The sequence below is a fragment of the Asterias amurensis genome, chromosome 12 (genome assembly GCF_032118995.1).
Source record: "Asterias amurensis chromosome 12, ASM3211899v1".
Classification (NCBI taxonomy): Eukaryota; Metazoa; Echinodermata; class Asteroidea; order Forcipulatida; family Asteriidae; genus Asterias; species Asterias amurensis.
In genome coordinates this window covers 1307861-1322113 of record NC_092659.1, presented here as the reverse complement: position 1 = coordinate 1322113, position 14253 = coordinate 1307861, and the positions used below count along the sequence as shown (strand labels likewise).

Below are 14253 nucleotides of genomic sequence, written 5' to 3'. Positions count from 1 at the left end.
TAAAGTTCGTCACACAAAAAATCTTCAAACAACAAATGTCACAAAAATAAACAATAGAATATTCCCACAATGCAAAGCGGTACACAAACGTCTGCTACTTCCGGTTGCCAAATATGAAACTGTGAACTCCAGAAATCAAACTTATTTCTCACATTTGACAGATGTTGTTGCTTTATATTAACATAATTTTAGCTGGCCAAGGTAAGACAATGAGTGATTACTCGTAAATTTAAAAAAAATCATAGGGAATCTCGAAAAAGGGTAAATATAAATGGTTTTATTGCCTGACTTCTGACTCTGAGACGAGGTTGGAATGTGACCGATGGCCAATGGAATGCAATAGAGAATGATGGTGTGCCCAGATAACGGACAACCTTTTTATTTTGAAGTTTTTTGTGGTAAACATTCACTGCGATTGTTTAAAGTAATTGATATGTTATTCTGACTTTGTTTGAATTCCAAAAAAAAATAGTTTTTCTGCAGGTTCCAGCAAAGAAAATCGAAAAATATCAAAAAAAACTAGACCCTTCTAACTTCTTAGCTTAGTTAGGGCTTATTCCTTACTTAGTTAAACTTTTTGAGTAAAGTTACATTAATTTGCCCAACAAAATCCAACTAAGCAAAAGGCCGGAAAAGTTTCCGTATGGCGCCACCACTTTTTCATTCGATATGAGATATTAATTGTTAATATAGTATTACCTCAATGAGATTTATACCTACCTTCAATTGTAAAAATGAGTGAATTGAAAAAGTTGTGGCGCCATACGAAAAGTTATCCAAAAGGCCAAGCCTAGCCCTATACTAGCGTGCGCCAAAAATGCCATAGTTGCGAAAACGTAACCCTCCTCCTGACGGCGAAGCCTTGGCCGTCTGGAGCTCCCAGGGTTTTTATCACAACAACTAGTTAGGCCTAAACCATTGTGGTCTGTTTTTATGACCCTCTAGTTTCAATATCAGTCTTACTCTTATCACTTTGGAATTACATGGAGGCCTGGTTTTAAAAGAAATGTACATCTCATCTCATGTCACACCATTGTTTTCCTGTCACAGCTGTCAGAGCTGGAGTGTGTTTAGGAGACCCCAACCAAAGCCCAACAAGTCGGAACATCATCATCACCGCGCCTCAACCGAACACGCGAAAACGCTCAACCAATGACCAATGTTTCTGGTTGGGGTTGCCAAAACGCACTCATCATAGCTATGTGTCACTTAAGAAATGTATTTAGTCTGCTCATAACTTCATTTAGGCCTCTACTGGTAGGCTATTGACCCATTTCACCTGACGTCATCATCAGAATAGTCTTGGATGCGCCATTTTGGTCGTCAATGTCAACATGTGTTATTCAGTGAAGTGCGCATTTTTAGGTGAGGCGGCGTTTACACGTAAGCCTATTGACCATCAACATGGTGAGCGTGGCATCAGTCGCCGCGTGCAAGGGGTCAATATATGTTTTTTGGGTTTTTTTAACATTATTTTGTTTGGTTTCAATACTGTCCAAATACTTTGTTTGTTAATGAAATTTACAGTAACAGTGTATAAATGATGTACATTTTCTTCTTTTTCTCTTTCTGTCAGGAGAAGCTTGTGTCTTCAAGATGTAGTAAAAGTAAATACGTTGACACTGTAATGATAAAAGACGAACATTCCCTCTGAGTCTAGTCAGCTTCGCATAAAATGTTCTGCAGAGATTTTGCCTCATTTATTTTGAGAATAAGGTGCACAAACAACAACGTGCATTGTTGATAACTACTGTCTAAATGGTTGGTGAGACCAATCACAAACCAGCAATGTCTGTGCCTTTACGTCCCATCCTGAAGCTGAAAGTCGACGAGCTATTCTTACGATGGCTCAGCGAAGACCACACTCAGGAGAACTTACGGGAAAACCTCCGTCTCGTCTCTCGGGGAGAGAGCGTTAACTCCAATAACAACGCTGGGTTTCAGTACCACTCCCAGAGTGGTAGTCCTGCCTCTCCGTTATTGAGGATCGGTTCGCCGTCTACTCCGCCTTGTTCTCCTCCACCCCCAACGGCCACATCCAGTCCGAGGAGCCCTCGTAGAAAGAGCAGCAGTTTGTCAAGATTGTCAAACTCGCTGTCCAAGAGTCAAGCAGCTAAGGTGAGTGTTTGTTTGTTTGTTTGTTGTTTGTCTGTTGTTTGTTTATTACAAATTATTACATGTTACATCAGAGCTAAATTTTTGGGGGAAATCCAGAAGACTGCAGCTCAGAACAGCAGCAACTTTTAGCTCAGAACAGAATCTTTACTGGACCGGGATTTTATTTATAAGACCAGAATCAAAATGAGAAGAGACTAGAATCAAATTTCAAAGTGAGAACATGGTTTTATCGGCCACATGTAAACTGTTTCATTTGAATAAAACACTAAGAGAAATTGATCTCTTCTGTTTTATGGGGTTTGTGATTGAAAGATATTTGTGAGACTCAAAGTCAAACTCAACATTTGACAATATTTTTTTGAGACAAAAACGCTGAATTGAAAAAAACCCAAGACCATCAAACTTGTCCTGTCTTGAGTTTACTGGCCCGCCACTAAAATCACTAGCCTCAAGCCCTGCATGAACATGTATGTCTGAGATCTGTTGGATTTAAAACTTTGCAAGATGGGAGTTTATAAATCAGGTGAGGTTTGCGGTAGCACCTTTTGTTAAGGGCCAGTCACACTGCAACGATAACGAAAATGATAACGATCGCGACGCAAAGAGAACGCATTCTATTGGTTGAATTGCTCCGCACAGAATACGCACACGCTTATTCAACCAATCGAGGGAGTGATCGTTATCATTTTTGCGTTAACGCTGCAGTGTGACTGGCCCTTAAAGGAACACGTTGCCTTGGATCGGACGAGTTGGTCAAAACAAAAGCGTCTGTAACCGTTTTTTATATAATGCATATGGTTGGAAAGATGTTTTAAAAGTAGAATACAATGATCCACACAAGTTTGCCTCGAAATGGCGTGGTTTTCCTTCTACTGTGCGAACTAACACCGTCGGCCATTTATGGGAGTCAAAATTTTGACCCCCATAAATGGCCGACGTGTTAGTCGACGAGGTAAAAGGAAAACCACGCAATTTCGAGGCATGTTTGTGTGGATCATTGTATTCTACTTTTACAACATCTTTCTACCCATATGCATTTTATAAAAAACGGTTACAAACGCTTTTCAAAGACCAACTCGACCGATCCAAGGCAACGTGTTCCTTTAAATCTCTTTTGAGCAGTGTTGGTTCTGAGAAGAACCGGTGGTTGACAGCTCAATGTTTTGGTCAGTATGCTCTGATCAGCTTCAGGATTTAGATCTTTAGAGCATCAAAACGATGAGTTGCCAACCATCAAGTTCACAATAAGTGTGACGTTGTGGTGATGGTGTGTTTCAGTGTATTTCCTGGCAGGCGAAATTCAATGATGTACCCTGGTCATAAGAAATTTCAAATATCATAATTACTGCTTAAAAGCAAGATTTTAAAAAGAGATTGTGTCCTATTTCTTCAAGTTTACCCCTTTCATCCTGCTATTCAGCACCAACAAAAACAAGAAAACTGTGGAAATTTGCCAACTTATTAGAGTAGAAGGTCTATTGTGAAAGTTCAGCTCTTGAATTACCACTGAAGTGAATTGCTGGCCCAAGTCCAGTACTTTGTTGTCGCAGGGCTGAGTAATCAGTGGCTTGTTCTCTGTGCTGGTTCTTTTCATAACCTTATGAAACCAAAATAAGAAACGATTCTATGCTATAAATATAACGACTTCAAGTTCATGTGTTGGATTGAGATCTTATTTTACATTGTACCAATAAGGAAATCAAAAGTTGCATCGAAATATTCCGGTGGGCGATATGTTAAAAATAAATTGAAAATGTCTTTTAAATGTATACTTGTGTTTCTAAACCTTTTCTAAAGTTATGGTCATACTTACGTAATGACCCTAAATTTTTTGTTTGTAATTCTATCTTTTGTTGTAATGATGTTAATGGTGGTAAGCATCCTGTCAAAGTATTTTGTCTGAAATGCCACCGTTGATTTAGAAATCAGTAAAAACATTTGAATCTGAGAAACAATTCATGCTTTGAGGGTTGATGTCTTTTTGAGAATGCTGCGGCTAGATTTGGGGTTTGTACACTACTGTCTCTTGTTAAATGTTGATGGATAATGTGACAAGTTTTCCCTGTTAATATCAACCAGTAGACATCGTACTCAACTTATACTTCCACGAGTGAATTTTGCTGTGATCTTTCTTGATAATTTTGCATTGACAAAAACTTTGCGTTGACAAAAACCAAACGATGGGAGAAAGATCTGCTTTTATTTTCTGCAAAGCAAAAATAGACAGTCTACCAGTCACAGATACATGTAGATGGTCTTTTTTGCATCATGTAAAATCTAGTTTTGGCTGATTATCTTATAAATCCTCTAGGCTCTGGTAAGCATAATTTTTGTGCTTGAGTAGCAGAGCAGCTTTAAGAAACTATCGACTCAGTTACCATGATCGGTATTTCTTTGCAAAAAACTGCATACTCAATCCCTAAATGTTGTTTGTACCCTCTATGATGTTACTAGAGAGCTGTGGCATTTAAGATTGGTGATTAGCTGACCTCAGAGAGCACAGTGAGACTGCATCTACTTGTTAAAGGTGTCACATATTTTGAATTCTTGGTGAGAGAACTTGATATCAGGGTCAGAGTTCGTTGACCTTGAGGGCTGTGGTGGCTACAATCAAGTTTCATATCTTTGCACTTGAGGTACATTTTAACTGTGTGGTATACTTTGTGCAGTACAGTACTGTACACTATAACACACTACATGTACAGGTGTATCCCTGTACATGAACATGTAGCTCTCTGCTTTAAAAAGGCTGTTTGTAAAGTAGCCCGCCATTTTAGTAAACTGTGCAGCAGGTTACTTGGAAGTGTTAGTGGCCCTGATCAAACCCTGATTTAAAAATGTTCATATCTTTCTGACGTATTAATTGTAGCAATCACAACCAGTTTAATGGTTATTGAAGTTACACACCCTCAAAAATGTATGAAAATACAAATGTTACATTGGCTGTTGCAAACTGACTACATGAACCAACCAAAAGGAATATATGGTATTTACGGTATGCAAACAAAACAATTTGCCTGATGTTTCAACCCTACAAGTCCTGAAGGCCAAAAAAGTGATTACTATACAGCATTTTGTTGCGCAGTTTTAAGTATCCCACAGGGCAAGTTGAGAAGTGGCTTTTTCTAGCCAGTAGCATTTTTTTTTACTAAACAATGTCATGTACTGTACCCAGGGAGCTAGTAAATAGCACAGGTGAGCCCATGTGGCCTCACCAACACTCTGAAATACGTTCAGTTAAGTTAAACATGACATGTTGATCTAAATTTAGAAACAAAATCAAAAAAGTCCTTGACTAAGTATTTGTTCCCATGTTGATATTTGGTAGGCTCTTACATTCATGTATGAATAAATCAAGAAAGCATGAGTTACAACGTCTAACACGTCTGAAAGTGAAATGCAGGCAACATCCCCTCCCACTATGAACACAAACACTAGTTAACACTCTCAGTTTTGTTTTTGTTTTAAATGTTCTTAAAGGGGAATGCACTCTCCAGTAAAATGTTTTGTGATCTTCTGTGATTTTTTTATTGATTTTTTTGTAGAGATTGTCTTACTGTTTTGTGTCATATCTTGGTACTTGGCACTTTTATAATTTAAATAAATGATTTGGTAAATTTACCCCAACATTTGAGTTGATTACCATCCAGACTATGCAAACATCCCCTTTAAGCACAGAAGTGACTCTTAGTCAGATCATAGAGCAAGGAACAGATTAAATTTATTTCCCCGTGACTCCACCCGCTACGCAGTCTGACTTTATACTACTGGATTATTCATATTATTTACATATTTATAGCATGTGTGATTCACTACAAAGCATGTCTGGAATGTGGTCTACCAAGTTCACTGATGTAACCTCTGAGATTCTATTTTGGGAGTCTGTCTTTGAGGGTTACCTCATGATTGATGGGCGTAGGTCGGTCTTGCCTTTGCCGAACCCCCCATACAGTGTCGCCCTTTGTGTGTTGACGACCAACAAATATGATGTATAGGTAGGGAGTCTCTTGTACAGACGATATTAAGGAGTTTTTTTTTTTATCTCGAAGATGATTGTAAGTCTGGCGTTAGATGCGTCAAGCTAGCCCTCACAGTTGGAAACATACCAAGGAGCTTCCCTTATATGGGTTTACTCTCAATGGTGATCCACTTAAGAATCTATATTTATAATGATGAAGCGTCTTGAAGGAGGATGCGTGAGACGTTGTGGTTGTGTCTTGAAGGACAGGTCAACTTGATCATTCATCTTAGGGGTCAGAGCTGAAACTCTTATTATGTTGATGTACATGTCCGATCAGCTGGAGCATCTTTAAGAAGTAGTAACAGGTTCATCGCCTGGGGGCAAAAATACTTTGTGTTTATATCTTGAGTAATCTTACGTGGTTGTTGCTGCTTGACGACAAAGTGCGGCCTTAAGTTGTTTGCCTTGCTATTTCTCACTGGAGGGAGGGTGTACTGATGATTGTATGTGTAGCCTCCATCTCGTTTGATGACAATCTCATTGATGTAGTGTGAAGATGTTTGACTGTGTTTATCTCTTGCATTGTTCCTCTCAACATCACCTTGATCTTAAGGCCAGAACTACGGGAGAGTTATCGGAAGGGAAATTATACCGATGAAGTTTTGCAGGAGAAGGTGACGCTGACAGGGCGGTTTGGACCATGCAGAAATGCTCCAAAGGCCCCTCAACCATCATCGCAGCGTCCTGCCAGGATGTTGCGATCCCCACCGCATCCTTCAGACGTGTCGTGACCGGCATTATAACTTACAGTGCCGTCTATGTTGATCAGAGGCAGACCCGGGCGGTACACAACTGTTCCAATTGCTTGACGCTTTGTAGCGAGGAGGGCGCTGGAGGGAAGGTGTGCCATGCTATCCATTATGGGTTCTGTACGGTGGTGGCATTACCCCCTGGGGTGCTCGATCAAAAGAAGAAACGTAATAACTGCAAGAAAAAGGAGGGATGTTGGAAGGTAATGTGTGACAACATTCATTTGAGAATCTCTGAATCTGTTCGAAAGACGTTAAAAGTACAAACATCATGTAGCCATACCTTAGATGAGAGTTGGGGCTTTATGGGCATGTTGGGGGTGCGAGAAGTTAGGCAGGTTTTTAAGATAGAGGTGTTTTAAAGGAACACGTTGCCTTGGATCGGTCGAGTTGGTCTTTGAAAAGCGTTCTGTAACCGTTTGTTATAAAATGCATGGGTAGAAAGATGTTGTATATAAGTAGAATACAATGATCTACACAAATATGCCTCGAAATTGCGTGGTTTTCTTTTTACCTCGTCAACTAACGCGGTCGGCCATTTATGGGAGTATGGCTGATCGTGTTAGTTCGCGACATAAATGGAAAACCGTGCAATTGTGAGTGATACTTGTGTGGATCATTATATTCTACTTTTAAAACATCTTTCTAACCATATATGCATTTCATAACAAACAGTTTCAAACGCTTTTTATAGACCAACTTGTCCGATCCAAGGCAACATGTTCCTTTAAGTTTCTATCCATCAGGGATAAACTAAGTTTACATGTATTAGAAGAAATTGTTAATTTTTATGTCTGAACCTGAAACTATTAGACTCAAGTATTTCTTCTTCTTTATTCTGAAGGTCTTGTATTTTATTATGATTTTACTTTTTAGAATATTCGGTACTATAGAAAAACATCTTTTCTTGAGAAATGTTCTGAATAGTGTCAGCTAGGTCAAATTTCATGGCTCTGCTTACCATGCAAGCTGTGTGTACTGATTCCTATATAAGCACATTGTTCTATGGGTCCTAATTGCAGAAACATGAAATTGGGCGCTGGTCTCTCTGTCAAGTATCATTTACTTGGTGTCCTCTGGCCAACATCAGATTATAAGTTTCTGCCGCTTCCCAGGTTGCATCCTTCAAGTTACATAGAAGTGATCCCTGGCTTCTGATTGGCACCGGTCCTCTCTAACAAAACTGTTTTAACAACTAAGATAGGGAGACCACCAACATAGGGCTAGACAGCTCAGGGGCCAATTTCATAGAGCTGCTTTAAGCAAATAATTTGCTTAAGCACGAAAATAGCTCGCTTATTTTACACATGTTACTGGCCAAAATTTCATGCCATATACATTGCTTGTGACTGGTATTTAGCTGTTGTTTACATAGCATTACAATTGAGTGGAGTCTTGGCTGGTAGTCTGATTTAACTAAGCAAGGATTTTTTTGCTTTAAAAGCAAAATTTTGTGCTTAAGCAGCTCTATGAAATTGGGCCCAGGTGGTAGAGTGCTGGTATGTTTATTCGGAGGCCGCAGGTCCACGTCCTGCTCTAGTCATCTTTTCTTTGTTCAATCCCAAATTATTCAAAATAACTCTTTAACACTGGCAAGAAAAACAACTCAAATATCTGACTCTTTTTGTTGTGCAGAGTGCACTGTTTGTTTACATACAATGTGCTCACTGTCTGGGAATTTTGTTTACATTTCATACAATTTATGAGCAGCAATTTGATAATTACTTCCGTATCCTTTATCAACTTATTAACTTATCCAACATGATTTTGTTTGTAAACAAAATCATGGAGGATTAGTTATTAAGTTGGTTATGGATGTTTTAAAGAGATTTATTATCATTTTGCCCAGATTAACAAACCAGCACTCAGTGCTGGTGGAAATTGACAACATTTGTTTGTGTATGTGACAAGGTTTCTAATCACAGCTTACATGTACATGTACATGTATGTAGCCATGTTAGCGGTCTCCCTATTTTGTCAATAACCTTTGTTTGGTGGTGCGGCCAGTCAGAAGGTATTTTCAAGATCCATTCTAAACACCCTGGGCAAAAATTATGCTCACCAGAATTAGGCAGACATGCAACTCTTCCTTTTTTTAATTTTTTTTAATTTTACTTTTTAGCCTAATGTATGCCTGGCAACAACAGTGTACAACTACAATCATGTAAAATAAGCCTAGTACATGCTAACAATGCACCTAAGAGCATAATAAACCTCAACATTTTCTAGGGTACCATTGTGGGTATCATGTCCCGTGGCGTTTCGGCTGCATCGCTCCGCACTTGCCTTGTGCCTTTGAAAATGTTCCTCTTTTTTTTTCAACGGGCAGTTGCATGCCTGATTAGGTTACCAGCCAAAATAGCATGTCACCTGTACAATCTGTGACTAATATCTTGCTTTCTTTTGCTAAGCAGAGAATTTGTCAGCACTATTATCTGCTTTGAAGCGACTCTATGAAATTGGACCCTCTAGTCAACCCCAACCCCCATCCGTCCACTGCCCACTTACACCCCATTACTAACCCAGATAGGCCATAAATAAATTCCTTCTCACTACTTCATTCCTGAAACAAAATTAGTCGTCCTTGGTGGAATTATGAGTTCATCCACTCCCCATCATCCAGCACCACCAGATGTGTCATCCTGACTAATTCCACACAAATCATGAAAGGAGAGAATAAAAGAGAAAGATAAAACGATAGACGTGTTTTCGTTTTGAAAACAGCAGCTTGAGGCAATTAGATTGTAGTTTAGAATGACAAGCTTGTATTTTGGTTACAATTTATGTCTGCTTTGCGGGCGCCTTTCTAATTGCATACATTGACGTGATCGTCGGAGAGAATTCCTTTTTTATTGCTCATTGAAGGAATATTTGATGAGCTATAAATCAGTCAATTAAAGTTCCTTCAAACTTGGTTATGAAGTTGAAATTTAGAAATTATTCAAATGCATACAGCAACCTCCTTCAAAACCTTAAAGACAGTGGACACTATTGGTAATTGTCGAAGTTGCGAGATAAAAATGAAAAAAAAATACCTTGTCACATGAAGTTGTGTGCTTTCAGATGCTTGATTTTGAGACCTCAGATTCTAAATCTGAGGTCTGGAAATCAAATTCGTGGATAATTACTTCTTTCTCGAAAACTACGTTACTTCAGAGGGAGCCGTTTCTCACAATGTTTTATAATATCAACAGCTCCCCATTACTCATTACTAAGTAAGGTTTTTTTGATAATAATTATTTTGAGTAATTACCAATAGTGTCCACTGCCTTTAAGTCAAACGCAATATTTAGTATCGTTCCCTTTAAAAACTATGCAGTCCTCAAAAATAACCCATGGCACCCCATCAATTTCCGTTGCTTTGCAAAGTTTCATTACAAATTTTAAAAGGTCACATAGAAGTTCCCCTTATCAGAGTAAAATTGCTGTGACCCTTAAAGAACGAAATTCAAGGCCTAACTATGAAGGGAGTAAAAGAGTGGCCACAAGGTCTTCAACAGCCATTTTAAATTGGCAGGGTCATGACTTTGTGATAAAGAGCCTAGTAAGTACAAGGCCACGACTTTGCATGGTTTTAAAACTACTTGGTGTTTAATTTGGTTTAAAAAGCCCCACAGTGCACTCTGGAGCATTTTATTGCTTTCCTCTTGATGCTTTATAACATTTCCCTACTTTTGTTGTGTGTATTGTCTAGAAATGTGCGCATATTGGCCCAATAATTAGTTTGTGCATTGGGGTATTGAAGTCAGAACCTGTTTTTTTTTTGTCAGAATAATCTTAATTATCTGTGCTGTATACAGAAACCTTTTTAGTATCATCCAATAATAGATTAGAAAATAGAATTAGCTGTTGGAAACTGCTTACCAACTAAAAGGACCTGCTGTATGGTATGCACAACCAAGTAAATGACCTGATGTTTTGACCCTAGCACAGTCTTTCTCGAAGGCAAAATAAAAATTTTAAAAATTTCCTTTTTACGTTTTGATCCTTTAGTTCTTCAGGAATCAACGGCAAGCCAACTCCACCGCTCAGAAGATCCACGTCCCCCAGTTCTACTTCCCCATGGGTCGTCCTGTCCCTAGTGAGGAGGCAGAGCAAGTCATCCAGAGGTTGTCTCAGCTCTTCAACGCCTTACCGGAAGGGAAAGCATACAAACATCAAATGGATAAGGTTGCTATGGTAGGGTGAATTTTCTTGGTTTTATGGCTGGTTTTTGAATAATACATAGAAAAATGGAAACATTCTTCAAATGTTAATTTTTTGTGTTTACCCATACACCGATGTGTGTAAGCACTGTATACTCAGTACTTTCCCGAGTCCTGTGAAAAAAATATCACAGGCATGTTACTCGGGTGGGATATGAACCCACGACCCTTGCAATTCTAGAGCAGTGTCTTACCAACCTTCAAAACGTTAAGACCAATTAAGAACTCGCTCCACGGTGGTGCAGTTAATAATGATCCTATAAGCTAAAGTAGTAGTCCTAGAAGATTTTCTACCTTCTGCTCAGGTAGTGGTTAAAAAGCAGGATAGTTCTTTTCAGAACTGAGAAGTCTCCCAAAAAATACGAGAAATCTACTCCGCGGTAGCAGAACAAAGCAAGACAGTTCTTTAAAGAACATACTCTACCTGGCAAGTAGATACACACATGGTGTTACTGAATGATAATGTAACCTTCAAATGGCATTTCTTTCTGTATAACATATGGAAAAGGTATAGTTTGCGGTAGCACCTTTATATAGGCCTACTTTGTTGTGTAGATTTGTTCTTGAGAACTTGTCTTGCAATTTCTTTTACTTCCGCAGAGTATCAATTATACACAAAGCAATCTTGGATGTTGAAGCTTTGTTTTGTGTCTTCCACACCCTTAACATTTTTTACACAAACACTATCCCTGAATTGAAATGAAATATATGAAAACAATCTCCTGATAAGTGCGTCCATATCATCATAGTTATTTGATTGCCGGCTGTAGAAACAATTCAACCCAGTATGCCTGGTATTCTGGTACTCTGATACCGAGTGGTCAATACTAAATAAGCTGATTGGTGATGCATGGTTAAAAGTACACTGAGAACATTTGGTAGTACAGATGTGCAGATGACAAGTTGGTAATAGAAGAAAGATTTCTGGTCAACTGTTGACATTTCTGCTTATTTAAAGACACAGTGTATCTTGGGTTTTTTTGGAACTGTTTAATTGTTTCAAAGACGCTGGACACTATTGGTAATTGTCAAAGACCAGTCTTCTCACTTGGTGTATCTCAACATATGCACAAAATAACAAACCTGTGAAAATTTGAGCTCAATTGGTCATCGAAGTTGCGAGATAATAATGACAGAAAAAAACACCCTTGTCACATGAAGTTGTGTGCTTTCAGATGCTTGATTTCGCGATCTCAAATTCTAAATCTGAGGTCTCGAAATAAAATTCGTGGAAAATTACTTCTTTCTCGAAAACTACATTACTTCAGAGGGAGCTGTTTCTCACAATGTTTTATAATATCAACCTCTCCCCATTACTAATAATCGAGAAAGGTTTTATGCTAATAACTATTCTGAGTAGTTACCAATAGTGTCCACTGCCTTTAATCCTATATAATTACAATAAAATGAACCTGTGAAAATTTAATTTCAAAAGATGGTAGCATTTTTGAGACATCACCGAAAATCTGGAGTGGTTATGTTCACGCAGGGAGAATAATCTGCAATTGGAATACACAATCTGAGAAACGTTTCTTTCAGTAGACCTTCTCTGATCCAAATTTTGGAGGGTAAAATTTGATACCATTTTCCATAACCATTACTTCATAAGTGAAATGATTCTCAAAATGTTTTATACTACCCAAAGTTTGTTTACTTCTAGCCAATTTTATTTCCATTAATTGTAAGAGTGACTACCAAAGCGTATATCTTCCCTTTAATCTAAGCGGTCAAGCATGGGTAGTTGGAAGATGAAAGTACCATCTGGCACGAATTGAAGAAATCTAATTGAGACTTGATTTACAAAAATTACTGAAGTGTTCCATGGCATTGAAGGATGATCAGCATGGTTTGATTTGTAGGTCTTCTTTAGTCCCTAGCCGTGGCAGATCTGGCGTTTTTTTGTTTTCATCTATACTAGACGTTACGGACGAATTGTCAAGCCTGGTTTCTTATGGCTACTCAAATTTCAAAAGAGTTATGCTACAAAAAGTTGGTTATGTCTAAAGAAGTTCTTATAATTTTCTTATTGTACATTGTACAAAATGTAATGTTTAGGGAGCATCTTTAAAGACCCTGGACACTATTGGTAATTGTCAAAGACCAGTATTCTTTGTGTATCACATCATTATTCGTTTAACAATGCTGTGAAAACTAGTGAATCCAACGGATTGGTTCACAAGTACGTGCTTGAATATTTATCCGATCCAATGGGAGACTTTTGAGACGCTGTCGGCAGCAGACATCACGGTCCTTTTTTGTTGCTTTGATCGCGCGCACACATGCTTAGTATTGTGTGCGCCCCAGTGGCGAGAACTGTGAAAAAGGATTGTCAAAAAATATGCCTTTAAAACTTTTTTATCACTACAACTTTTAAGATGCACCAGTCCATATAATATGAAAACTGTCTGAACTTTTTTTTCCCATTTTTTTTCTTTCTTGACATTTACATATTTATGTTTTTCGAGGTGAGGGAGGTATTTGTTTGTTTATTTGTATGATAGATCCACATAACATTTAGATAATTAACATTTATAATCAAAGTTGTATCTGGCAAGATTTGTGCCCGCGTGAAGTTCACACCACCATTCAGAGTGCACCGCACTATGATTAACCTTTGCTTGTTAATGTTCTTTACAGGCGTGCAAATGCCCAAAGTATTGGAAGATGCCACTATACGCTGCAGCTGAAGGAGACAGTGTTGGCTACGTCACATCACAGATGTTCTTAACCATGTGGAAAAGGTATAATACATTACAGGGACATATTAAAATGTAGCTCCACATATTTTACCTTGCAGGAAAGAAATACTGAGCGCTTTGAAATGCCCCAAGGCGCTTTGAACAAACGCTAACAAGAACCTAGTATTATTAAAGGGACACGTTGCCTTGGATTGGCGAGTTGGTCAATGAAAAGCGATTGAAACCATTTGTTATGAAATGCATATGATTAGTAAGATGTTTTAAAAGTAGAATATAATGATCCACACAAATATACCTCGAAATTGCATGGTTGTCCTTCTACTTTGCGAACTAACACGGTCGGCCATTGACTCCACGATTGGCGTGCCGTGTTAGTTCACGACGTATGTATAAGAAAAAACGTGCAATTTCGAGGCATATTTGTGTGGATCATTTTATTCTACTATTAAAACATCTTTCTA

At 38.4% G+C, this 14253-nt stretch overlaps 1 protein-coding gene across 2 annotated transcripts in view; it reads left to right on the top strand.

Moving 5' to 3' along the window:
* The first annotated feature begins 76 nt into the window (after positions 1-76).
* The window catches only part of LOC139945617 (serine/threonine-protein phosphatase 2A regulatory subunit B'' subunit beta-like), a 41193-nt gene continuing 27016 nt past the window's right edge, over positions 77-14253 (top strand). Inside the window, exons 1-4 of one of the 2 annotated variants that reach the window (XM_071943033.1) lie at positions 77-201; positions 1577-2118; positions 10882-11067; positions 13731-13834. In XM_071943033.1, coding sequence (XP_071799134.1) covers positions 1759-2118; positions 10882-11067; positions 13731-13834 — 650 coding nt within the window. In that variant the 5' untranslated portion in view covers positions 77-201; positions 1577-1758. Of the gene's footprint in view, positions 202-1576; positions 2119-5304; positions 7092-10881; positions 11068-13730; positions 13835-14253 lie in introns of those variants that run through there. The other variant, XM_071943034.1, reaches the window with a different exon arrangement.